Here is a 25407-nt window from a genome sequence, read left to right on the forward strand (position 1 = left end):
TCTCTTAGTTCACTGCCCGTGGGCCCAGCCTGGACTTGGCAAAGAGAGAGAAACAGCTGCAAGCACACAAAAGCAAGCCTTCTCATATGACCAACCTGGAAAGGCAGAGACCTCAGCACATGACACAGGCTGGCACTGCAGCCTCACTTGTGACCTAGACTCAGCCAAGTGGGACACACATATGGGAAACACTTTTAAAAAGAGCCCCCTCTCAAGAGTCACACTGCCCTCTGTAACGCCTAGCAAGCCTGCTGTGACAAGGCTATCTGGCTTCCATCCAGATTAAAATCTTTACCAAGTGCCTTTGTGTGTTAGGAATCGTCCTTCACAGGAATCCCAGCACAGTAATACTGGAACACTTCTGTGGTGATGGCATGTAGGCAAATAGAACCTGATGATATTATTTTCTTAATCTCACTTTTATTACACTGAAAGCAAGAAGAAAGAAGCAGGCAACAGAAAAACAAGAAGAGGCTAGAATTGTATCCTTACCCTTGGATTGATTTTTTAGAAAAAGCAGACTTTGAAAGTCCTATAAAAGACCTTGTGCAGGCATGAAACGGGCTAAGGGGCAGAGTATTATTTTTAAGCTGAATTGATGGACACACTCATTAAAGACAAGTGAGCAAAGTATTTAATTTATACTTCTTTCCTCGGGTGATGGAAATTCTAGGAGGTTTGCAATCTTTCCTAACTGTTCATTTTGTAGCTTGCTGCTGCTTTGAATAACTCACATCTCTAGCTTAACAACTATGAAGATGGGTACATAAAGGACAAAGATAAAAAGATAATTAAACAATGTAAAAAGAGCTTTGTAACTAGAAAGTAACATCCAACTATTCATGATTTTACACTGTTACTGTATCCACTTGGCTTGGCAGAAGGGCAAGACTAGAGGAAATAAAATCAGACATCAACAAAAAATAGTGTTTCCTGAGCGTTGTGGTCCGAAGAGTGAAATGTGCCCTGTGGACTCATGTGAACTCTTGGTTCCCAGCTGACTGCAGGCCTTGTGTTACTATGACAAGGTGTGAGTTACTGTGAGGTCAAGTCTTTAAGTTTCTTAGTGTAGCCTCTCCTCCTGTTTGTTCCCTGCTTCCTGATTACAGATGTAATTTGAACATCTGTCTCATGTTCCTGCCACCACAGGAACTACTACCATGATGGACTATATCCATTTTTTTTTTAAAAGACAAGATCTTACAGTATCACCCTGATTGGCCTAGAACTTACCATGTAGACCAGGTTGGCCTTAAATACACAGAGATCCACCTTCCTCTGCTTCCAGAATGTTGGGGCTGAAGGTGTGCACTACTGTGCCTGGCTCCCATTTAGAACAATAACTGGCATAAACCTTTAAGTTGCTTCTTGTCAGTTATTTGGTCACAGAAACAAGAAATGTAACTAATACAGTTGGACAATGACAAATCTTTATAAGCATTTGAAAAAGAGGACAGCATCTGAGTGAAGCCCAGAGAAGTCAATCCCGGGACTGGCAAGATCCTGAATGCTGGATGGGGAACAGAGCAGAATCAGACAATATGGCTGGAAGGCAAAAGGAAAGACTGGAAATAAGTAAACCAGATAAAAGAGGCTAAGCCCCATCAGTTTTGGGTGAAGGCAAGGTATTGGTCAATTGGATTGTGACCACATCTATGCTCTCACAAGATACCTAAGGCAGTGAGTGACATTTAGGAAAGAAAGAATATGTATTTCAATGTTTAGAACCTATTCCCGTGTGATCTAGAGGCGTAGATACTCCACTGTAAAGGGGCTGTGACCTCAGTGTCCTGGAAAACCACTGCCCAAGCCACACAGCTCTTTCTCCAAACTGCCATTCATTACTTCAGAGGCTGCTTTTTCTTTGTCTGGAGTTTGTAAATGATCTGATTGCCTTCATTCCAGGCATACAGCTGCTTATCTCTGGGGTTGTAATGGATCATGGAGTGACTTCTTGGCCGCCTGGGGAAAAATAAATTGGGCAGATGCTCCTCCCTGACGGTGCCCAGTGGGTCATAGACACAGGTGATTCGATGAGGGCCCTGGCCACCGGAACTATAGACGACATAGAGGACGCCACACAGGAGGAATGAAGCTTCAGCATCCTGGCTTCTACATGGTGTATCCCATGAATGTTCTATTCCCAAAGTGCCAGGCTCAATTTTTGTGAGAACCAAATGGCCTTGGATACCTGGTCCTGAGTGAACGGCCCAGAGTCCATGTTCATCCACAGCAAGGTCAATGTACGTAGAGAGGGAGTGTTGATAGATGGGTGCTCGGCCTGCCCCTCCTGGGAGAAGCATTCGATCTTCCACAGTCTTCTTCTGCAGATTATATTTAATTATCTCATTAGAAGTTCCTTGATTGTGAAAAAATAGATAGCTTTGGTAGACCACTTGCCCTGATCCCTGCCAGGAAAGTGGTAAGATTAGCTTACGGGGACCAGGCTTGGTACTATCTTCCATGAATGCCCGCAAATTTGCAAATTCCCAAACTGTGTTGTTTCTGGATCCAGCTAATAGATACACTTTTGCAGAGTTACTGCCAGCATCTTTCATCCAAGAGCCATCTGGGTCCACGGTCTTCTTCACTATTTTCAGAGACTTTATAGCCATCAGCATGTTGTCACAGCCTAACCAGACAGGAGAAAAAGAACAGGTTATTTATTAACAGGTTATTTATGAGGTATCTACTAGAGTACTCACTATACCTGAAGGACCCAGCTTCCTTTCAGATCTAATATAGTAGATAATATTTTTATTTCTGCTATGATAGCATGACCTCTGAAAGAAGAGTTTCACTTGGAGAATTCTAGAGCAAAAATGGAACACAGGCATGAACTCCTTTGAGAAATTAATCATCATTAGACATGAACTCTCTCTATTTTCTGACCCTTACTTACAGTAGAATTTTCTTAGAAGTTGTGTTATTTCTTCTTCCCAGGAGTAATACAATCACTATATTCAGATCACATCCTGTTCTAGCTTTTAGACTCCTTAATCAATTACCCTATAATCTTTAATTTTTCTCTTTGTAACTAGCTGCTTAGTCTTAACTTATATGCATCTTGATTATTAGCTTTTTAAAATCTCATGACTAGGCATAGTGTGTATGCTCAGCACTCTGGAGGAAGAGGTAGGCAGTTCTCTGTGACTCTGAGATCTGCTTGGTCTATACAGCAATCCCAGGCCAGCCAGGGCACATAGGAAGAGCCTGTCTAAATAACAAACGGATACCCACAACTAGTTAGCATTTTCTGGATACATTGCTATCTTTTGCACCATTCCATCCTCAGCTTCTCCTGCAGAGCAGTCTATATTTTCCATATTTACTGTCTCACCTCCCACTCTTACTTTACAACAGAATCTGTTCTTGACAGTGCTACCAACGAACTCCCAAATGAAAATTCCTGCCTTTCTTTTTATGTAGGCATATTGGGGGGAAGGCTTTTTGTTTGTTTGTTTGTTTGTTTGTTTTTGTTTTTTATTTTCGAGACAGGGTTTCTCTGTGTAGCCCTGGTTGTCCTGGATTATGATCTGTAGAGCAGGCTAGCCTCGAACTCAGAAATCCGCCTGCCTCTGCCTCCCAAGTGCTGGGATTAAAGGCGTGTGCCACCACTGCCCAGCTTGAAAGGATGTTTTTGTGCACTATGTATTCAACTGCTGATTTCTGTACCCTAGAGATCTGGTTACAGTGCAGGACTTTGTATTGTCATTATTATGAAACCTTTCCTGGTTCAGAGAAACATTGTTCTCCATCATCTTCAGATTGGCCAATAAAGAGCAATCGGCCGATAGCTAGGCGGGAGAGGATAAGGTGGATCTCCTCAGCCCAGAGGAGGAGGGGGTCTCAGGGTAACTAAGATGGCAGCTGATGCCATGCGGCTGGGAAGTGGCCAGCATAGTTGACTTAGAAGAGATCAGAAAGCCCCCAGCTATAGTGTAAGAGGCTTACTAATGAATATAAAGGTCTCCTTGTCATTATTTAGATAACAAGGGTAGCATAGAAAAGCCCCTTACTTTTACATGTTACTTCATCTTCTGTAGTATGGCAGCATTGGTCAGTTCCTCCTCCTTGAAGACCCCTTCTTCACCATCTTTGTTTCTACATGCATTTCCTGTTTTTTCCTTTGACAGTGTGGCAGAGATTATGACCTAGTGCATCTCCAATTCCACTTCAGTTCAGTCTTTATCACTGCTCGCAAAACTACATTTCATAGTTTCCTTTGGGTTAGCCTGTTTGTTTTCACTGGATAGGATATGGACAGACATGGTATAGGTATCTCCCACCTGGCCTTTAAGTGTGCCATCCTCTAGATGACTGTGGCTCCTTGGAATCATCATGGTGACAATGGTCAAGAGGTCAGCACTACTGGTCATTTCTGGAAAGATCAATCATTAGTTCAAACTTCAGACTTTTGGTAGTTCTCTATAAATCTGGCCAAGAATCCACTGTTAGGAAGCTCACTGGCCACAGGGGTGGATTAATTATTATTCTTTGCTAAATGGATCTAAACTGCTCTCTAAACTGATATCTTTATACTTATTAGTACAGTTCTCAGACATCATCAGAGTAGTTTCTTTGAGCTGTAGAAGAGAGTGCTCAGCCACAAACAGGACATCTATATTATACTCCTTCCCTTCTAGACTCAGGGACTACCACAGAAGAGAGTCCAGAAAGAGCCAGGGGTCAGAGAGGACTGGAAGAAAACTTTATCATCAGGACTTGACAAAATTACTGCACTCAAGCTACCTATATAAAACCTGCACAAGATCAATCCAATCAATATTCCAGCTGAGGGGGTATAGGGGATGGTTCTGATGCAAAGGTCCTGTTCCCCAGGGGCTAATTGCTGCACAAAAGGAACAAGGTGAAACTTCAGGGTTCCTGCAGGAGGCTAAGGACACAGGAGGAGAAGGGAAGATTCATCATGTTTTAGAAAAAGCCACCAGTCATGTGAGATATAGGGTGGAGTGGCCATTGAACCACTTCCCCAACTGGGCTGGGGTAGCTGTGACGCTAAGCTAAGGAAAGATTAAGAGGTGCTGAGCTAAGAGTATTAGGAAGGGCACACTAACTTTGGAAGATTGAAGAGTCCGGCAATTGGGCCAAGATAGTCGAGAAAGGCTTAAAAGAGTCCAGCAATTAAGCCAATAAGGCAGGTTGAAATCAAGCTATGTGTGTGTGTATGTTTTTCATCCACAGATCCAATATTTTCTGGGTGGGTGCTGGTAATGTGGTCTGCCCAAAGCTTAAAGCTGGGTAGCAAAAGCTATATGCTACAAGGGGGTGGTACTTTGGGGCATGAGCCACATCCCAAGCTAGATAGCTCTTGATAATTGGTGTTTTCTAGGGGAGGTTTTCTATGCCAATTTTCTTTCTTTTATTTTTTTAAGATATATTTATTTATTTTATATATGTAAGTATACTGTAGCTGTCTTCAGACATGGCAGAAAATGGCACTGGATACCATTACAGATGGTTGTGAGCTACCATGTGGTTGCTGGGAATTGAACTCAGGACTTCTGGAAGACCAGTCAGTGTTCTTAACTGATGAGCCATCTCTCCAGGCCTGTAAGTTTTCTTTATGGGTGTGACTCCTGGTAGGTCATCCATGCTCCAATGATAACCCTACATCCATGAGTTCATGGGCAGTACAAATTGGACTTGAGGGATTATAATACTTTTTAAAGAATAGAAGGAGGTGGGTAGGTCTTGGGTTGATCTGGTAAAAATCAGAAGAAGTAGGAAGGCGTGTGATCAAAATACATTATATACATATATGAAATTATCAAAGGATTAATTAAAATATATAAATAGTTTTTGCAAATACTCAATTGTATATCTCACTTCTACCTCCTACTCTTTCCCTGCAAATCATGACTCACTGTTTTTTGCCTAGATCACTACAAATGTATCAGATTTATCTCCTTGATTCTACTCTTGCTTGCTCATCTACATGTCAAGTACACGTTCTGAAAGCAGTAAGAGTGATCTGATATGTTAAATGTTATCTCCTCCCTTACACTTAGAATAACACCCTAACCCTCTGCCCGGCCTATAAGGCTGTGCAGCGTGGCCCTTGTTTAGTATTAAGACTGTCCTTCCTGTCTCACTGTGTTGTGACTACACAGCTTTCTTTATGGTCTGTGAGCATGCCAAATTTCTTTTTGCTTTAGGAATTTTACACTTAGAATTCTTCTACCTGGAACATTCCTTTTTCTTGAACTTTACACAGTGAATTGGCTCCTGTTCACTCTTTAGGTACCCCACTCCCACACTGTCTAGACTCACTACATACCACAGGGTGGCTTCAAACTGGCAAGTACTAGGACTATATGTGTTGCCACCAGACCTGTCCAAGTCTCACTTTTAACATCATCTCTTTAACAGGTTTCTTTTCTTTTAAGATTATTTATTTATTTATTTATTTATTTATTTATGTTTTTGAGTATACCATTGCTCTCTTCAGACACACCAGAAGAGAGCATCAGATCCCATTGCAGATGGTTGTGAGCCACCATGTGGTTGCTGGGAATTGAACTCAAGACCTCTGGAAGAGCAGTTGGTGCTCTTAACCACTGAGTCATCTCTCCAGCCCGGTTTCTTTTTTTTTTTTTTTTTTTGACCACTCATTACACTGTTAACTGTTTTATGTGTGTCTTTACTAGCTTATTGTCTAACTCTCTCACAAGGCTCTCCAAAAACAGGGTCTTGAGCTTCACGTTTAGTATTGTACCCAAATGTCTAAGTCAATGCTTTGAGGACTCAGTAATGGCAGTTGAGTGAAAAAAATAAAAAGCTTGGATGTTTTTCTAGGATCTAAATAGTCTAGCACCTTTTGGGTTCTAACTACAAACCTACCTTAAGTAAATAATCATTCATAAAACACTTCAAAGATTTTAAGATACTTTCAAATTCATTATTTCATTTAAAAAATGGATCCCAGGTTTTCTAAAGAAAACACATGAAATGGAGTGCAGACTTAGCTGGACAGAGCCAAGTCTCACTAAGTTAGTTCTTCAGATTTAGGCACAGAAGCTCCTCCTAGACATACTGTGCTCAAAGCCAGATTTAGAAGAGAGCTGCAGAAATCTCTCAGCTATCAGGAGTCACCACGTCCTCCTAATTTGCTCCAACTGCATGATAGCTTGCTTTCATGTGTCAACATTGTGGTGGGTGACCTGGTTAGAGGAAGCTAGACTTTAGAAAAGGCAGCCAGGGAGTTTAAGCTTTGAAGAAGCAGGTGGCAGGAGGAGCCTCTGCTATCTGGAGCTGAGTGAGAAAGAGGGATAGCCACCCCGATTCCCAAGTGCCATTTCTACTTGAACACAGCTAAACCTGACTGAAGTGAGGCCACAGCTCTTCTTGATCTATGCTGGTCACCAATAAGAAATGGGCAGGGCTTTAAGCTTTCGGCCATGAGGTATATATAGGAGAGGAAGAGGGTCCATGGGCTCCTAAAGATACCCATGTGATATTCCCTGTTAAAGGACAAGTCCCAGGGTTAAAGAACTTATCAAATATCTTACAAATACATAGAATATGTTTGGTACTGTGCTGCATAACTTTATAGTAATTTATGTAATTTTTATAGTAAGTTATCATGACATATTTTAATCACTGGTTTCCAAGTTTAAAAAAAAAAAGTTCAGTCTTGCATTAATTTCTTGGGATGGTCACAAAGCTAGTCAGTGGTGAAGGGGTCTTCTGAAGTCAGAGTTGGGAGCCAGGATGTTCCCAGCCAGCCTTAAAGGCAGGTTAGTGCAGTAGGAAGGGTTGGGGAGCCATGTGTATTGGTGTGCCCAGAACAGGACTAGTGAAGGCCATGGGCTCCTAAGAGTGACATGACATCTATGTTCAGTCCCCACAGTGCCTGTCCCTCCTGCTAGAGAAGAACAGACTTGAAGTTAAGCTGTGTGAAGACTGTGTCTTAGAACATGGACCATTTGTGTCTTGAAGTCCTAGGTTGGATTCCCAGTACTGCATAAAACTGAGCATGTAGCAAAGGCCTGTAATCCTAGCACTTTCGAATGGAGAATTAGAAGTTCAAGGTCACCTTGAGCTATACATCAATGGGATGCCAGTCTGGGCTACATGAGATCTTGTCTCCAAAAACACAAACAAAACAAAACAAAACAAAATAAAATAACAGAAGAGAGGCAGTTGTGGAATGGCAGGCTTATAACACTTAGGAGGTTGACCCAGGAAGATTGCAAGTTTGAGGACAGCCTGGCCTATATAATATATTACAGGCCCACCTGTGCTACACTATGAGTTCCAGGATAGCCTGAACTTCATAATGAGACCCTGTCTAAAAAAATAAATGTAAATGAAATAAAATTTAAAAGTAGTAAACTATAGACAGAATGAACACTCACATGCCTCCTCCTTTCTACTTCCCCTTCTTAATGCAGAACTCTTAGAGAAATAACAGAACAACAATGAGTGGATGTAAATTTTCAATTAAGTTTAAAAAAAAACACCCTAAGAAAAACCAAAACAATTTCCCCGTGCCTTTCTGCTACTTCTCCCACTCCTTCAGATTTAACTGAGCTCAGGACTGGATACCTGAGATCTGGGGACTCTGGACTCAAATCCTTTCGTTAATCCAGCCTTCATTCTGCCAGCCACAAAACTATGAGTTCAGTACTTTCTATTCTTTCATCAAGGATAATCTAAAATTGTAAAAGTTAGAAAGCATAAATTTCCAGTGTCCCAATAAAAGGGAAAATTTAAATTACCTGGTGTGTTTCTCTTGGGAACCGATAATCAGCAAGGGAAAAATAGTAGAGGAAAGATTGGAAGTAATATATTTTTTAAAAAAAAGCTAAGATACAATTTATTTAACAAAGTCAATAAAGGTTCCATCTGCAAACCAGTTCCCCCAACAGGCAAAATTTCAGACAAGCAGTTAGGGTAGCATTTAGCCCAAGGACAATGAGTTCATAGATAAATATCACTTATTTGCATCTTTTAAAATACTTTCTTCCTTATTAATAACACTTGCTGGACCTGTAAGACTTGTTCCTCCATTGTGACTCAATCTGATGTTAGAGATATTGGTTCATCTCTGGTAGAAAAGTGGCTGGGGTGGGGAGCAAGGGGGGTCGGGACCTGAAGATGGAGTGATGGACAGAGGGAAGCTATGCAGTAGGTTTATAAGTGTGGTCCAGATTCAAAATATTAAACAGTGTCAGGCATAGATACAAGAAATGGTTAGAAAGAAAGGGTTGACTGGTTAGATTGAGGTAGCCAGATGATGATGATAAACTAGACTCAAACTGGGAAACTGTGGTGGTGGTGCATGCTGTAGATCCCATTGGAGGCAAAGGCAGGTGGATCTCTGAGTTCAAAGGCCAGCCTGGTTTACACAGCAAGTTCCAGGACAGCCAGACTACACAGAGAAACCCAGTCCCCAAAACCAAAACAATAAAACAACAAAACAAAAAAGCCAACAAAACAATAAACAACCACAATAACAACAACAAAACCAAACCACGCCCGCCACCACCACCAACAATAACAATGGGTCGGGAGGGGAAGAGAAGGGAGACATACGGGAGACACCAGCAGAAAAAGGACTAGTAGGTTTGCCTGGTAAGAGTTTATTAAAAAGAGAAGAGTTCTTCTAAAGCCATGAGCATTTTTCAATACTTTATGACGTTTTGTCATAAACCTTGACTTTTTCAAACCTTACTCTTGCCCCAATTCACGGATGGTTCCATCTGTATATCCCTCTTTCAGGATTGGTACTGTGGTTGTCTGAATGAGAATGGCCCCCATTAGGCTCATGTGTTTGAATATTTGGTCCCCAGTTGGTGGAAGTGTTCAGGAAGGATTAGTAGATGTGGTCTCCTTAGAGAAGGTACGCACTGGGCTTTGAGGTTTCAGAAGCCCATGCCATTCCCAGTTACTTCTCTCCCTGCCTCTTACTTGTGGATCAGACATAATCTCTCAGTTTCTGCTCCAATGTCATGTCTGCCTGTCTGCTGCCATGCTTCCCACCATGATGATAACTGACTCACCTTCTAAAACTATAAACCCCAATAAACATTTTCTTCTATAAGTTGCAGTGGCCATGGTGTCTCTTGGCAGCAATATAGAAGTAATTAAAACAGGCATCATACTGGACTAGATTTCCTTACAGAGTCTTCTCTTTTAACCCCTCCCCCTCTTCCTTGTCCTCCTCCTCTCCTCCTTTCTCCTTCTGCATCTCACCTCCTTCTTTCTCCTTACCTTCCCCTTGTGCCTAGGACACAATATACACCTGCCTCACTATCCAGACTCTTTCTGCTTATGCTCCATACTCAGGAACCAGATAGCTTTTGGTAGTGTGGTTGTTTGACACTGCCCAAAGTTGTGATATCAATTTCTACTACACCAGCTTAGATAATAAATAGATTACCAGGATCTGCCTCACTCTCTGCTTCAGTGGTTGGATGGCAGGAAATTAGGAAGGCTGCCTTGTGCAGGAGGGATGTTTCTCAATCATCCACACTGATTTGGTCTTGTTAGGAGCTCAGCTATATGTTTCATAGTAGGGTTTGGCATACAATAAACATTGTATGGGCTGTATCTTGATGACCACCAGAGCCCTTCAATAAACACTTATTACAGGTATTTCTAGGTTCCTAGATATTTTTGATGTTGTTGATGTTGCCAAATTTAGAGTATTCTAAGGTACCTAGAACCAAGCCTGGTCAGCTTTGCTGGTGACTAGCAGTAGAGAATAAGAAAGGAAACAGGCTTGATCCATGCTACTTCACTTATTTAGGTATATGTCACCCACCAGCACCAAGCAGAGAATACAAAGAACATTCCTGAAAGCCAAGAAGATGACTAAACTCTGAGTGTGAATCCAGCCAGCTTCCACTGTGGGGTTCCCATAGCTGGACCCCCAGTATGGGCAAAGTTCCTTCTGACACTGTCTTCTAGAAGAAGCCAGCTTTCCATAACCCCCTTACTGTAATACATTTTCTTCTCTTGAGCCTGTTACATTTTTATGATACAATATACACTCATCTGCTGACATTTTTATCGTTAGTGTCTCTTCGATAAAAAGTAAACGTGGGTGCTGGAGAGATGGCTCAGCCGTTAATAATAGCACTGACTGCTCTACCAGAGGTCCTGAATTCAATTCCCAGCCACCACATGGTGGCTCACAACCATCTGTAATAGGATCCGATGTCCTCTTCTGGTGTGTCTGAAGACAGCATCAATGTACTCATGTATATAAAATAAATAAATCTAAAATATAAAAATAAAGAAAGTAAACTTGGTAAGATTCAAGACACTCTCATATCTGTTTCATGCATTATTTTGTAATCTCCTTAAAAAAACATCTGGTACATGACACAACCTCGTTAGCTTAATTGTAAATTTGGCAAAAATCAGTACCTGTAGCCAAATTCAAGATGCCCTCTTTGGAGCCCTGAATAAGTTTTAAGAGGGCAAAGGAATTTCTATGACTGAGAACTGCTCAAAACCATCACAGTCTTGTCAGTATTCATGTGAAGTCAAGCAGGGAGGGGACTGGCAAGTCATCTGGGGCATTTCTGATCTCAAATAACTGCCACTTTACATCAGGTATCTGCCTATTGCAATGTCCCAAGCATGCCAGGGTTATAAGGGTTAACTCCTTGATTTTGTCTATTTCACTTTTGTAGGCTGAATTGATTCTTAATTAAAAAAAATAGTGTTTTCATTTTTTTGGTTTTAATTTTTCTTGATTTATTTATGTGTACGGGTGTTTTGCCTATATGCATGTATGTGCACCACATGCATGCCTGGTAGCTATGGAGGCCGGAAGACATGAGGTTCCCTGGAGCTGGAGTTACAGATGAATGTGAGTGATCATGAGCTTGGAACCAAAGCTCTCCAAGGCAATATGTGCTCGTAACCACCGAGTCATCTCTCCAACTCACTTTTGTTTGTTTTTAAATAAGTTTTTTTTTTTTTTGTAACAAACTAGAAAGGAAAGACATGTTCTCTATTTCTAGCTGTGATGTTGCCAGACTCTTTCTGAATGTAGAAAAAAAAAGTCATCTGACATTCCTATAAAGTAAATGTCACCTTCTTCTCTTCTCTCCATCTTGTCTCACGGTGCAATGGTCTAAGACATACTCACTGCACCTCAACTCTATAGCAGCATTCTTTTTTTAATTTATTTATTTTATGTATGTGAGTACACTGTCACTCTCTTCAGACATACCAGAAGAGGACATGGGCTCCCATTACAGATGGTTGTGAGCCACCATGTGCTTGCTGGAAATTGAACTCAGGACCTCTGGTAGAGCAGTCAGTGCTCTTAACTGCTGAGCCATTTCTCCAGCTATATATAGTAGCATTCTTGCTGGTTCTGTTTCATTTCCTCAAATTCATCAATTAACAGGTATCTCTTCCCTGTTCTCAACACATTTGCATAACTAAAAGCTGATCTTGTTGCTCTGTTTCCATGAGCATCAAGACCAAAAGTCCAATTTGGAAGCAACTAGAGTTTACAGTGGAAGGGTGGACCCTGGAGCCAGAATTGGAAATTGTTTTTGCCAAAAGACTGTGGTAAAAATGAGACAAACTAAATCCCTGGGGGGACTTCTGTCCTCTCTGAGGCATCTGTATTCATCATAAGAATGAGCCCAGATCAGCCTCCAGGAGAGTCAAACATCATGTGGAGGACAACCATCTCAGAAGGCCTCCTCAGCAAGTCACTCCTAGGCTATGTACCAAGGATGGGAGATGTGCAGGCAAGCCGGGCCTGGCTCAAATCAACAGAATGGTCCTTCCATACTGCAAACTCCTGAGAAGTAAGAGTTGGGTGTTACTTAAACCCAGAAATTTTGGAGTGGTTTGCTGAGTTACACTAATGTGGCAAATGATAGCTGGTGTCTGGTGAGTGTTTTCAGACACCGAACTGAGATGGAAACTATGTGTCTAGGGTGGTATGGACTCTTGGATAGAGCAGGAATGTGGGGGAGGATTCTCTGAGCCATAGTGGTTTTATCTAGGGGGTGAGGGGTGAGGTTGCAGAAGTATCTACAGAAGACTAATATTTACAGAATGACACTGGACAACAGAAAAAAGAATGGTTGAAACTGAAGCAAACAGTTGCCTTCAGTTTCTAATAAAATGCTCAGGACAGAGCATCCTGATCTCTCGCTCATTCGAGGCACTGGGATAGACTTTGGAAACACAGCATCCACAATGTAGGCAGGCATGGATGTACGAGTTATGTTTTAAAAAATAGGTTAAATAAACAGCATAGAACAGCAGAGATGGATGGAAATAAGTTGAGAAATACTAAAAATGGCTGTTTGATTATGGGCTTCTCACTTACCTTCATAGTGAAAAAAACCACAATAAATATAGTTTGTACAGTATTTGTCATTTTATTTGATCACCAGGCATCCCTTTTGTAGAGAATTTTGTAGAGAAAAATTAATTATTTAGAGAAAGCTAAATACTTTCTAGGATGGGGTTATGGAAAGCATTTTTGTTTGTCCTGGGGTTTGCAGTTACCATCAAGGGATAAAAGTGGTGGTGTTATAATTCTAGTAAGACGACCCTGGTGGCAGTATGAGTCAGAGTACTGGAACAGGGATAGATGGGGGACAGGGAGGGCACTGTCAGGGATGGAGTGGAATGGGTAGAGGAAGAGAGAACAGTGTAAGTGGACTGAATGCATTTGAGAAATAATGGGAAGAAACTCTTAATAAAAGGAATAAAAGGGAGGCCATGAGTACAGACCCTTCTTCACTCTTGGGCATGTACTCTCTAGGGAATATATGTCCTGTGTTGCTGGCTTTGTGAATGCAGCACCACTGGATTTGTGTAGACATGCTCACTCCCTTGTGATCTCCAACATTTCTGCCCCCAGATGTCTGCCCTTCAGTCTCCTCCTGTACCGTTAATACATCTGTTACAAATTAATTATGGTCTCTTAATGTTTTGCTCTATTCACCAAGAACCAATGGACCTTGAGAGTTGCCTCATAGACATGCTATCTTTAGTTTTCAGTGAGTGGGGTGTTTGTTTAGTTGTTTGTTTTTTTTATCTACTTGGAGTGTATTCCAGAGGCATTCAGATATTCAGCAGACTTCTTGGAACTATGATCTAACAAAAGATATGAGTTATTTAACACAGCCAGATGAGGGTTATGTGAGGTTACTCCCATGCTTCCTTGCAACAAAGGGAGCTGGGCTAGAGAAAGAAAATAAAATCTGTTATAATGGCTTGTTTTGACTGCCCTGAGAATTCTTCTTCAAAAGCTACTTACAAGTTAAAAGGAGGTCAATACTTTTATCCACTCAAGAATGCAGCCTGTGGACGCTTCCAAAGCCTACAGCTGGATAAATTCTCAATCTAGGTGCTGGAGGTGTGGTGCTGAGCGATAAGAGTAACAAAGTTTCTTTCTTTGTTTCTCTCCCTCCCTTTCCCTCTCCATCCCTCTTCCTCCCGCTCCCCCTTCTTCCCTCCCCCCACCCCCAAGGTTTATTTATTTTGTATGCGGCATTCTGCCTGCATGTATGCCTGCAGTCCAGAAGAGGGCATCAGATCCCATTACAGATGGTTATGAGCCACCATGTGGTTGCTGGAAATTGAACTCAAGACCTCTGGAAGAGCAGTCAGTGCTCCTTTTTTTTTTTTTCTAAATTCTTTGTTTACATTCCAAACGCTTTCCCCTTTCCCAGTTCCCCCCACCCCATATGTCCCACAAGCCTTCTCTACACCCATTCTCCAATCACCTCCCTCCTTTTTTCTCTGTCCTAGTACTCCCCTACAATGCTGGATCAAGCCTTTTCAGGATCAGGGCCCTCTCCATACTTCTTCATGGGAGTCATTTGATATGCTATTTGTGTCTTGGGTATTCATAGCTTCTGGGCTAGTTAATATCCACTTATCAGTGATTGTATTCCATGTATATTCTTTTGTGATTGGGTTACCTCACTTAGGATGATATTTTCCAGTTCCAACCATTTGCTTACAAATTTCATGAATTCATTGTTTTTAATTGCTGAGTAGTATTCCATTGGGTAAATATACCACATTTTCTGTATCCAGTCCTCCATTGAGGGACATCTGGGTTCTTTCCAGCTTCTGGCTATTACAGTGCTCTTAACTGCTGAGCCAACTCTCTAGCACCCACAAAATTTTATTTTAACAATGGTCTTAGCACTAAACATTGGGAACGACTTTAAAATCCAAGGCACTTACTACTATTCTAAATAGTGTGTGTGTGTGTGTGTGTGTGTGTGTGTGTGTGTGTGTGTGTAAAAGAGGTTGGGATGGAGGAAGAGGTGGGGAGAAGTTAAGATTTTAAGAATGTTGCTTAATCTTAAAACATTCCTAGGTAGGATTGGGGAGCCATATGGACCTCATTTGGAAAAAGACCTCAAAATAAAGGTTGAAGGCTTTAGAACAGCTCAATGCGGAATGATTTAGTTTAACATAACCTTAGCTGTTCTTCAGGACTTGGCTCTTAGTAGTCATCTGAAAAGGAAGAACATTCTGACATGCGTTAGAATTCACTTGTATCTTGAGGTACAAGATTAAATTTTCCTAAGTCGTTATACCATCCATTCCCTAAAGGCTTCCCTACGCAATGTTCTGAGACAGAATGTCTAAATGAAACCCTGCATCCTAAGTCCTCCCTGACCCAGCTTGCCTATACGCCAGTGTGAACTTCATCATTTAGGATTTTAGTAAAAGCTATACAGCTGGCATAGCCCTTGTAGGCCAAGAAGATAGGGGCAGTAGAATCTTCTAGGAAGACATGTTCAGATAACTGAGGCACATGGTAGGTGGACGTCCAAAGTGGTCCCTGGGATGGCTAGCTATGACAGTCAACTTGATGGGATTTAGAATCAAAATGGAAGGTTAGAGAGATAGATGGCTCAGAGGTTAAGAGCACTGACTGCTTTGGCAGAGAATCTGAATTCCATTGCCAGCACCCGCATGGGAGTTCACAGCCGTCTATAAACTCCAGTTCCAGATCTGGCTGCCTTCTGACTGCTTCAGCATTAGATACACATACATACATACACTTGTACATATAAAATAGATATATAGTAAACTAAAGTAAGTAGAATCAAAATGGAGACAGATTTCTAGGTATGTCTGTGAGGACATTTCTAGATTGAAGTAGGCAGACCCACGTTCAAGTGGGAAGCACTGTTCTGTGGGCTGGGAGTCCTGGACTTATAAAAGGAGAAAGCAGCCACTGGGGGATATAGTTCAGTGGTAGAGTTCAGCATAGCGCTTGGAGAGAGAGGGAGGGAGAGACAAAGGGAGAGAAGAAGAAAGAAATAGAGAGGGGGAGGGAGGGAGGAAGAGAGAGAAAGAGAGAGAGATTAGCTGTTATCTATTTTTTTTACTGTGAATACAATATAACCAGCTACCTGCTGCTCCTGTCCCTGCCATGATGGATAATATCCCATGGAACTATAAATCTAAAAAATAAACCCTTTCTTCCCAAAGTGGCTTTGGTCAGGTATTCTGTTGCAGCTATGAGTCAAGTAACTAATACAGCTCCCAAGACCCCTGGTCCTGTGTAATCTCCATATAACTCTCTCCCCAGAGCATGGACACGACCTGGGCATGTGAGAAGGTACACGCTGTGATCACATGACATTGGAAGATAAAGTTTGAAGGATTCTGTTATTAATAAGTCTCCAAATCAGTTGACTCTGAGTTAATCAGAAGGATGATTATGATAGACAGTCCTGACCTGATCAGATAAAAAAAATTCTTTAAAGAGGTGTTAGGCACCTCTTGAGAAAAATACTGTCCTTTTAATGCCATACTGTGAGCTGCCTTTGGAGCCAGAGCTGCAGGAAATGTGTGACCTTGCTCCTACAATTAGAGGCCATGTGTAGACTCTGCAATGATAAATTCATATTGCTTTTAGCTGCTGAATTTATGGTGATCTGCTGTACAGAATTAGAAAACTGATATGGTGCTACCAATACAGTCAGGCAAAAACCACCACCACTACCATCACTATGACCATCAACAACAATATCAATGACAAAACAAGAGCAGGCACATCATAAAACATGGGTACTGCAGGGGATAAAGTAGCTTAGAACTAGCATCCTAAATCTAGCCTTGTCTGAAGATAATGGGTCATATGCTGGTTAGTTTCTGCCAACTTGGCACAAGCTAGAGTTACGAGGGAAGAGAGATCCTCTGTTGAGGAATCATGTCCTTTGGATTGGCCTGTTAGCAAGTCTATGGGATATTTTCTTTACTGATGGTTGATGTGGGAGGGCTCAGCCTATTGTAGGCGGTCTTAGGCTATATAAGAAAGGAGGTTGATCAAGCCATGAGGAGCAAACCAGTAAGCAGTATTCCTCCATGATTCTAGCTCTGACTTATCTTTCTAGCTGACTGTGATCAGGATGTATAAGCCAGATAAACTTTTCCCTCCTAACTTGTTTTTCGTTAGTGTTTTATCACAGCAAGAGAGAAGCAGACTAGAACAGGTCAGGTTGAAGGATCACTAAGGCTCGGATTGTTTGTAGAGTCACATGTACTTTTTTTTTTTTTTTTTGGTTTTTGGTTTTTGGTTTTTTGGATTTGGGTTTTCGAGACAGGGTTTCTCTGTATAGCCCTAGCTGTCCTGGAACTCATTCTGTAGACCAGGCTGGCCTCGAACTCAGAAATCTGCCTGCCTCTGCCTCCCAAGTGCTGGGATTACAGGCATGTGCCACCACTGCCCAGCAGAGTCACATGTCCTTAATCTAAATTCTTCAGGGTCTCTACCAACCATCCCTCTTCTAGGAACAATTTCTCTGGCCCTCTCCCTCCATATTATGTCCCTGTTCTACACTTCATCAATACAGAAAAGATTATATCAGGATATTTATTAGTCATCTGGTATAAGAATAAGTTTTAAATAAATAAAATGTGTGTGGCTGAGAGTGTTAAATGCTCACATGTGTAAATGCATGCATGTATATAAATACATTTCTTTAAGTAAGAAATGGATACTTAGGAAGAAAAGCAGTTGAGATTGATCTGGGTCACTTTTCTTTCTTTTTTTTCTTTTTAAAGATTTATTTATTATCACATGTAAATATACTGGAGCTGTCTTTAGACACACCAGAAGAGGGCATCAGATCTCATTATGGATGGTTGTGAGTCACCATGTGGTTGCTGGGAATTGAACTCAGGACCTTTAGAAGAGCAGTCAGTGCTCTTAACTGCTGAGCCATCTCTCCAGCCCCTAGGTCACTTTTCAAAAGGCCTTTTCTTTTCTTTTTCTTTATTTTTAAGATTTATTTATTTTATTTATGAGTGTACTATAGCTATCTTCAGACACATCAGAAGAGGGCATCAGATCCCACTATAGATGAGTGTGAGCCACCATGTGGTGGTAGGGAATTGAACTCAGGACCTTTGGAAGAGCAGTCAGTGCTCTTAACCACTGAGCCAGTTCTCCAGCCCTGCAGAAGGCCTTTTCTGTTTAAAAGGATTGAAGAGTAAAGTGGATCATCTTGCTGTTGCTAACAAGTCGTGAACAATAATGAAAAGTATTATACAGAGGAGCTGTGTGAAGGCCTCATGACAGAGTGGGGATTTAGGAAGTAAAAGAAGTAGTAAGGACACTTGCACAGGATTCCGACATGTCTGCCTCACAACTTTCTGACAGTGGGAGGCACCAAGGGTTGGGTGAGTTTTAAATGGCTCTTGTTGAAACAGGGCTCCAGAGGTGACAGGCATGTGAGTGGCAACTCTGCAGACACTGGGTACCTGTGTTTGTGGGGTGGGACAGAGGAGGGGACTAGAGAACCATGAACTCCAGTGTCAGGAACCCTGCTGCACTCCAGCTAGAATAGGAAAAGGGTCACCTCAAAGTCTGCAGGTCTGAGAGTGCCCTGGGAATAGGAAAGGCTCAGGGACCCAGCTCTACGATTTGGGCTTGATGGCCTGCCTGTGACCCTGTGCAGAAGTTCAGGCACATTCCAGATCAGACAATGTTAGTATTTACATTGTGTTCCCAGCCCCTAGAAAACTTCAAAGCAAGCTAAGTAAATGTCAATTCTTTATAAAGTATCTCACATGATTCAGTTATAGCGACAGAAAGCAAATGAAGACATAACTGCCTGGAGAAAACCTACCTAGTCATAGGTGCTTCCAAACTACTCTTGAGTTTTCTATCTGAACAGATTTCATACCAATCAATTAATGACCTAAGCTCCAAACCTTGGAAGTATCCTAGATTCACATCTCTCCTTTATCATTTTCTTTCAACTCTCGTTTACTAAAGTGCGTGAATTTCAATTCTGAATAGCTTTCAATTCCAGTTCTGAATATTTCATCATCTGAATCCACTGCCTGGAACAGTATCTCTGTTCAAATTAGTAGTTGTCAGTAAACAGGGGACTACATGAATGAAAGGGTGACTATTGGTGCCAGTACAGAGCTTGATTAGAACTCTTCCTGTCCCTACATCGCCCTGATGTACACTGTTTTCTCTTAGACAGATTTACAGATGGACATGCCTTTATAACTTTGTGCTATCACTTGAAGTGTCCTTAATGTTCACTGCACTTTCAGAGACCTTCACCCATTTATTTTTTACTGAGATAAGGTCTCATGTAGCTCAGGTTGGCCTTAAGCTTACTATATAACTACATATCCTTAAAGTGCCGATCTCTCCGCCTCTGCCTCATGCTGGGGGATGGAATCCAGGGTCTCATGCATGCTAGGCAGGACTCTTCCAACTGAGCTACACCTTCGGCCCCAAGGCCTTTCTCATAATGACCCCCAGTTTATGTCCTTATTTCCTGCCAGAGATTCCCAAATTTGAAAGCACAATTAGTACATAAATAGTCTCCCTATTTGCAGTACAGTCTTTTCAGAATACAAAATACAGGTGGGGGCCTTGTTTCTGTTTTAACGAAATGGACTTGTGCACAGAAACATCTTCTCAGCTGTGATGCTTATTGTAAAATGAGCTAGCAGATAATATTACTGACAGCCTAGAACTGATAGGTCACACACAGGGCACATTACAGAATGTCACCATCCCAGACAGCACACAATAGCAATGCGCTGCAGTTCCCAGGTCTGAGGTTTGGCTGTTTCTAGTTTCAGGCTGTTACTTGTTACTTTGGCAGTGCTTTCTGTTTTCAGGGCTCTTGATGTAGCCCACACCAGCCTGCCACTCTCCCTAGAAGGAGCTAGAACCTCTTGGTTCTTCTATTAAGCCAAAGTCTATCAGGAGAGAACCCCCTGCTCCAAAACTCTTAGACCATAGACCTGGCCTTTCTTTGGGTCTTTAGAAATTACCAGAGAAAAGAAAGCTACTTCCTTTGAAGTTGGATTCTGCTGGGAGACCCGACCCCTGCCAAGTTGCTTCTGCTCATGCATACACAGAATGTACCCAGGCATCTGCATCTCTCCAGATGTGACAGGCCCTAACAGGATGGGAGAAGAATTCCTTACTTGTGTTCAACAGGGTTCGGACCTTCTTTTCTTCTTCTGCTTCTTGAAGCACCTTTTCAGCCAGTGTCTTCTCCTCAGATTCAATGCAGATGTCAGCTTCTCGGAGGTACTGCAAGTAGTCGATCTCCCGCTGGGCACGTTCCACTCTCAGGGCGAGGTTGTCCACGGCACTCTTGTATTCGCCTGTGCGGGTCTGACACCTCCCCAGCAAGATGGACATGTTTTTTGAGAATTCCTGGAACTCTTGAATATATGCCCTTGTTGTTTGGGCACACTTTTCCAGTCCTTGCTTCAAACAGAAAGTAAATTACCAAAGTTACCAAATTACTATAATTATTTAAATGATTCAAGTACTACAAATAGTTATCATTCCTAGAAAGAGATTATTAAATATGCATAAATTATCAAAAGGGGATTTTCTAAATACCTGTTTATTTTAACTTGCTAACATATTATAAATATTTCAATATCACTGTTATAATTATAGTAATATATATTATTGTATCATAGAACACACTAATTTTTGTGTTGAGTATAGTAGTTAACAAATGAAACTACTATATAATTGTTGTACATATGGTATTTGATGGAGAATGGCTAAGTAAGTTAACATGCATTTTGTATTTTTTTATATTTTGTTGTTTGCATATTTACTTTTGAGGTGAAAAAGAACCTTTTCTCTTAATTTCTGGGTATGCAGTATATTGTTCTTATCTATAGTTATGATAGGTACAATGGATCTCTTGAACATTTTCTTTCCTGTGTGTGTGTGTGTGTGTGTGTGTGTGTGTGTGTCTGTGTCTCTGCCTATGCCAGTGCACACATAGAGGTACAGAGCAATACCAGGTATCTTTCACAATCATTTCCACCTCTTATGCTTTGAGGCAGTGTCTCTCACTGAATCTGAAGCTCACTGACTGTGTAGACTGCCCGGCCAGTAAGCACCAGACAATTGCCTGTGTCTGCCTCTACGGCACCAGGCTTACGGATGGGTGTCTGCACACCTTACTTTGATGTAGATGCCGGGGATCTGAGCTCAGGTCCCCACACTTGGGCAGCATACTTTTCTAACCGAGCCATTGGCCGATCTTCAGAACTTACTCTAATTAAAATTTTGTATTCTCTGATCAATATCTCCTCATTCCTCATACTTCTCTATTTTTATGAGTTCATTATTTTCAGATTAAATGTATAGTAAAATCATCCATTCAGTTTGTCTTCTTGGGGCTTGCTTATTTCACTTAGCATAAGAGCCTGCAAGTTCCTTTACAGTGTCACCTATGAGCTTCATTTTAAAGGCTGAACAACATTCTATTGTGTGTATGTACATGCTATTTATCTGTGTGTAACATAATTTTAATAAGATGCAGCTTCTCATTACAGTGAAATCCCATTATTTGTTCCATTAAACAGCTTTCAATGCCCATTAGTTTTCAATTTTTTCACTCAATGTTAAGGAAAAAAGACGTTGGTATTTACATTTTTTTTTAACATCCCTAGCTATAGTCTTAGACTAGATTTCCAGAACTGAGTTCCAGTCCCTCACATCCGGCACAGAGTTAAGGATAGAGTAATAGTCAACAAATATTTGGTGAATGGAAGAATTAGTGAATGGAAAGACTGCTGGGTCAGAGTTAATAGTTAAAGCTCACTTGGCAACACTGACTAAGACCTTCTTCACAAACAGAACACCTTTCACTCATAATCATGCAGGGCACTTTCTCTTGAAAGAGAGAGGTAGTCCCAAGTCTCTATTTCCCCTTTCTTGCTCCCCCACGTCCCCCTTGAATGTATCCTTGTGTTGTCAAGCCTCTGCACTGGCCAGAAATGCTGCTACCTGGGATTTGTCTTCACCCTCAAGTCAGAACCTAGTGGTCAAAGATGGGCCTGTCTTTATCTTCTACAGATCATATCTACACAGCTACGGAGCTACAGGGGGGCAGAAATGCTGCAAGGAAGTTTGTCTGTAGACAAACTCTCTCTCTCTCTCACAGGACCACAGGACAATGCACACGAATTTAGCTAAAGCCTGAGGACAGATTTGGCTTTTCTTTTTCTTAAGATAACAAGACTTTATTTAAGTTTGGGGGCTGGGAAGATGAGATGGCTCATCTTCCCAGATGAGCACTGGTTCAGAGCTCTGGTTGCACCCGCAAGGCAGCTCACGTTGTCCAGTTCCAGCGGACGATTCCTTCACCTGGATTCAGAAAGCACATACATGGAGTAAAAAATGAAGCAAGCTCTGCCTGACCAAACAGCACTGGCGCCTGTGTGCCAGCCAATCAGGGAAACTAACCTGGCTTAGATACCACAGCCAAAGAAGCCCAAGAGCATCTAGCTAACAACTGTTTACAACAATTGGAAGGCTAATCCATTTTACCCAGAATTATAATAGCACACAGATATGGCGCTGGAAGTATTTCAAGTGGGGACTAAGCCTTTAGTGTCACTGCACACTACCAGCAACTTCAGCTTCCAGGAGATGGAGGCCCACACCCTTGGTGTGCTAATAGCCAGTTTGGGCTTGACAGCCTGTTAAAACCAAACCGAGCCCTCCCCCAATCTAATTACATCTAGTGTCTATTCCAGAAATTGATCAGGATCTGTGAGCAGTGCTCACAGGAGCACATTTGGCATTTTAAGCAGGTGGGGCTGGCAGTGTGTCCAGGAAGGGAACAAGGACTGCAGTATGGAGCCTGGGGTCTGGGAGTGCTTTATCTACAGATTCCAGGCCTCCACCTGCTGGATGAACAGTACAGGATACTGCATTTGGATTGTTCATTCTGTGCACTTATTTTACTGAAACTATAGATAGCCCCATTATTTGGACTTACAGATTTTTTTTTCAGAAAAATATAGAAAATAAATGTTTGAGGTAAGAGTGTCCTCGACAGAAGATGCATAATATGTCAGTTCAACCTGTATAAAAGCTAAGCATTGCCAGGTGGAAGGTTATATTTGTCCCTGAAAACCTGACTGGCCTATAAAAATATCAAATTTTGTTCACTTGTTTTTTTTTTTTGTTGTTGTTGTTTTGATATAGAGTCCCATTTAGTCTAATCTGGCCTCAAACTTCCTGTTTAGCCAAAGGACTCTGAAACCCCTGGTCCTCCTGCCTCCACTCCCTGAGTGCTGCTGTTACAGCTGATGTTACAAAACATGCCTGGCTTATGCAGTGATGAGCCTTGAACCCAAGGCTCCTGCATGCTAGGCTAGTATTTACCAACTGAGCCACATTTCTGACCCCAGGTTTTTGACTGTTCTAACAAGGTTCCCACCTCAATGCTCTTTCTCTGATTAACATTGCTAGAAAAATCTCATTTCCAAACCTAAGTCTAGTTAGGAATAAAAACCAAAAATCTACAGTGAGCCTCCCCATATATAGCACTACATTGTTTTATAATCATTTAACAGTTTATTATAAAAAGACAAAGAGAAAAACTGGAATTGGTTAGCAACTCAATTCAGTAAAAGATAAAGAAAATGTGGCTACAGTTTTATTATTATTATTATTATTATTATTATTACTATTACTATTATTATTATTATTTTGTAGAGATTATTTTTTTATGGGAGAGGGATTATCTCTGTAATCCAATTAACCCAGCAAGTCTTGGGGGAAAATATAGACATGAGATTAGCACTGAGGGGGAGGACTTTGGACAAGAAATTAATTTCTTTAACAGGTTAAAAAAATAAATAAAAACTTCCAAACTTTCCCAAACTAACCATGAATCTATGACATCAGCCAGTAGTTTTTAAAAAGAGCTGGACAAGCAGGGGTCAAATGCTGTTAGTATTTAGGACCTTCCTCAGGAGTCCTTGTTTCCTCTGAGGTTGCATGCATTTGTGTCTTTCAAGTGATGGTTTATAACTTACTATATTTCCTCTTCCCCTTTTCTGCTAGGAGGCTTGGAACCTGCTTGTACAGGAATCCAGATAACCAGGTCCATGGGATGACCCGGAAGCCGGTCCCACAGCTCCTGCTGACGGGCACTGATTCATGCCACGTGGGACTAGCCAGCGAGTGTCTCTTCTCCTAGTGGTGGCTACAGTTTTAATTTCATACTTTGAAGACTGGACTATTTGGTTATATGTTCAACAACATGGAAATTTACTCAGTGAGTTAGGTTCTGAGTATGGATTAATGGCCTAAATAAATCATCCCTGATTTGTGAAAGTTAAAATCTCTATTAAGTCTGTAGAATATCATTTGAACTTAAATTCTATCACTATGTCCATTTTATAGGTAAGAAAAACTGCCAGGGGAAAGTACCAAGTGGAGCCAAGCTCGAGGTCTCACGACAGAGCGGTCTGCACTGGAGCTAGTGTCCTGAACTCCTAGGCTATGCACATCTGTAAATGTGTCTGCAGTGATTCATTCTGTACCCGGAAGACATGCACCCTCGTTAACAAGAAAGTGGGGGCACCACAGAGTGACTTCCAAGAGGCATACTCCCAGTGAAGGGAAGACTCGTCACCTACCTCCAAGACTTGGAAGCGCTGGTAGATGTAGTGTACCATAGCTGGGTCCTGGGCATGTTGTGGTGGGGGCAGAATTGCTGCAAGGAAGAGAACCAGTGAAGCAGAAGTTCCCCGAAGGGCCACCATTATGCCGCACACTTCCCAGGAACTTCGGTTCTCTAAAATGACTCAAGGGTCCAGGTGGTGATCTCTGGTTTTCTGTCTTCTGCTGTGGCAATTCCTTGGAAAACAACGCTTTGCATAGCCAGAGAGAACAAAGTCCGCTTGTTATTCTACCCAGTGCATGATCTCAGTTTCAAGCTGGTGATCAAGTCCAGCTGTTGGCAAGCTAGTTTCTGCAGGCCTTACTTGTTCACTTGGTGGCAGAGAGCTCCCGGGGTCCAGCATCTGCTGCCCTCAGCTTGGACCCGCATCGAGCCTCTCCAGGCTACTGGCTACTTATTGCTTCAAGGTTCAGAGTGTATGGTTGGG

The 25407-nt window shown here is 41.8% G+C and overlaps 1 protein-coding gene across 1 annotated transcript; it reads right to left on the reverse strand.

The window, feature by feature from the left end:
- Positions 1-469: 469 nt before the first annotated feature.
- On the reverse strand, positions 470-25407 carry Olfml1 (olfactomedin like 1). The gene is made up of 3 exons (XM_052155296.1): positions 24937-25407; positions 20452-20740; positions 470-2632 (listed from the first exon to the last, which is right to left on the reverse strand). Exons 1-3 carry the CDS (start codon positions 25060-25062, stop codon positions 1842-1844), a joined length of 1206 nt encoding a protein of 401 aa, XP_052011256.1. The 5' UTR covers positions 25063-25407; the 3' UTR covers positions 470-1841.

Source organism: Apodemus sylvaticus, chromosome 1, assembly GCF_947179515.1.
Source record: "Apodemus sylvaticus chromosome 1, mApoSyl1.1, whole genome shotgun sequence".
NCBI classification, from domain to species: domain Eukaryota; kingdom Metazoa; phylum Chordata; class Mammalia; order Rodentia; family Muridae; genus Apodemus; species Apodemus sylvaticus.

Excerpts from the sequence above, each read along its gene's own strand:
- Olfml1 (XM_052155296.1), bottom strand. The coding sequence starts at position 25,062 with ATGGTGGCCCTTCGGGGAACTTCTGCTTCACTGGTTCTCTTCCTTGCA. Across the intron at positions 20,741-24,936 it reads AGCGCTTCCAAGTCTTGGAG|CAAGGACTGGAAAAGTGTGC; the intron begins GTAGGTGACGAG and ends TTCTGTTTGAAG. Across the intron at positions 2,633-20,451 it reads CCGAACCCTGTTGAACACAA|GCTGTGACAACATGCTGATG; the intron begins GTAAGGAATTCT and ends CTGTCTGGTTAG.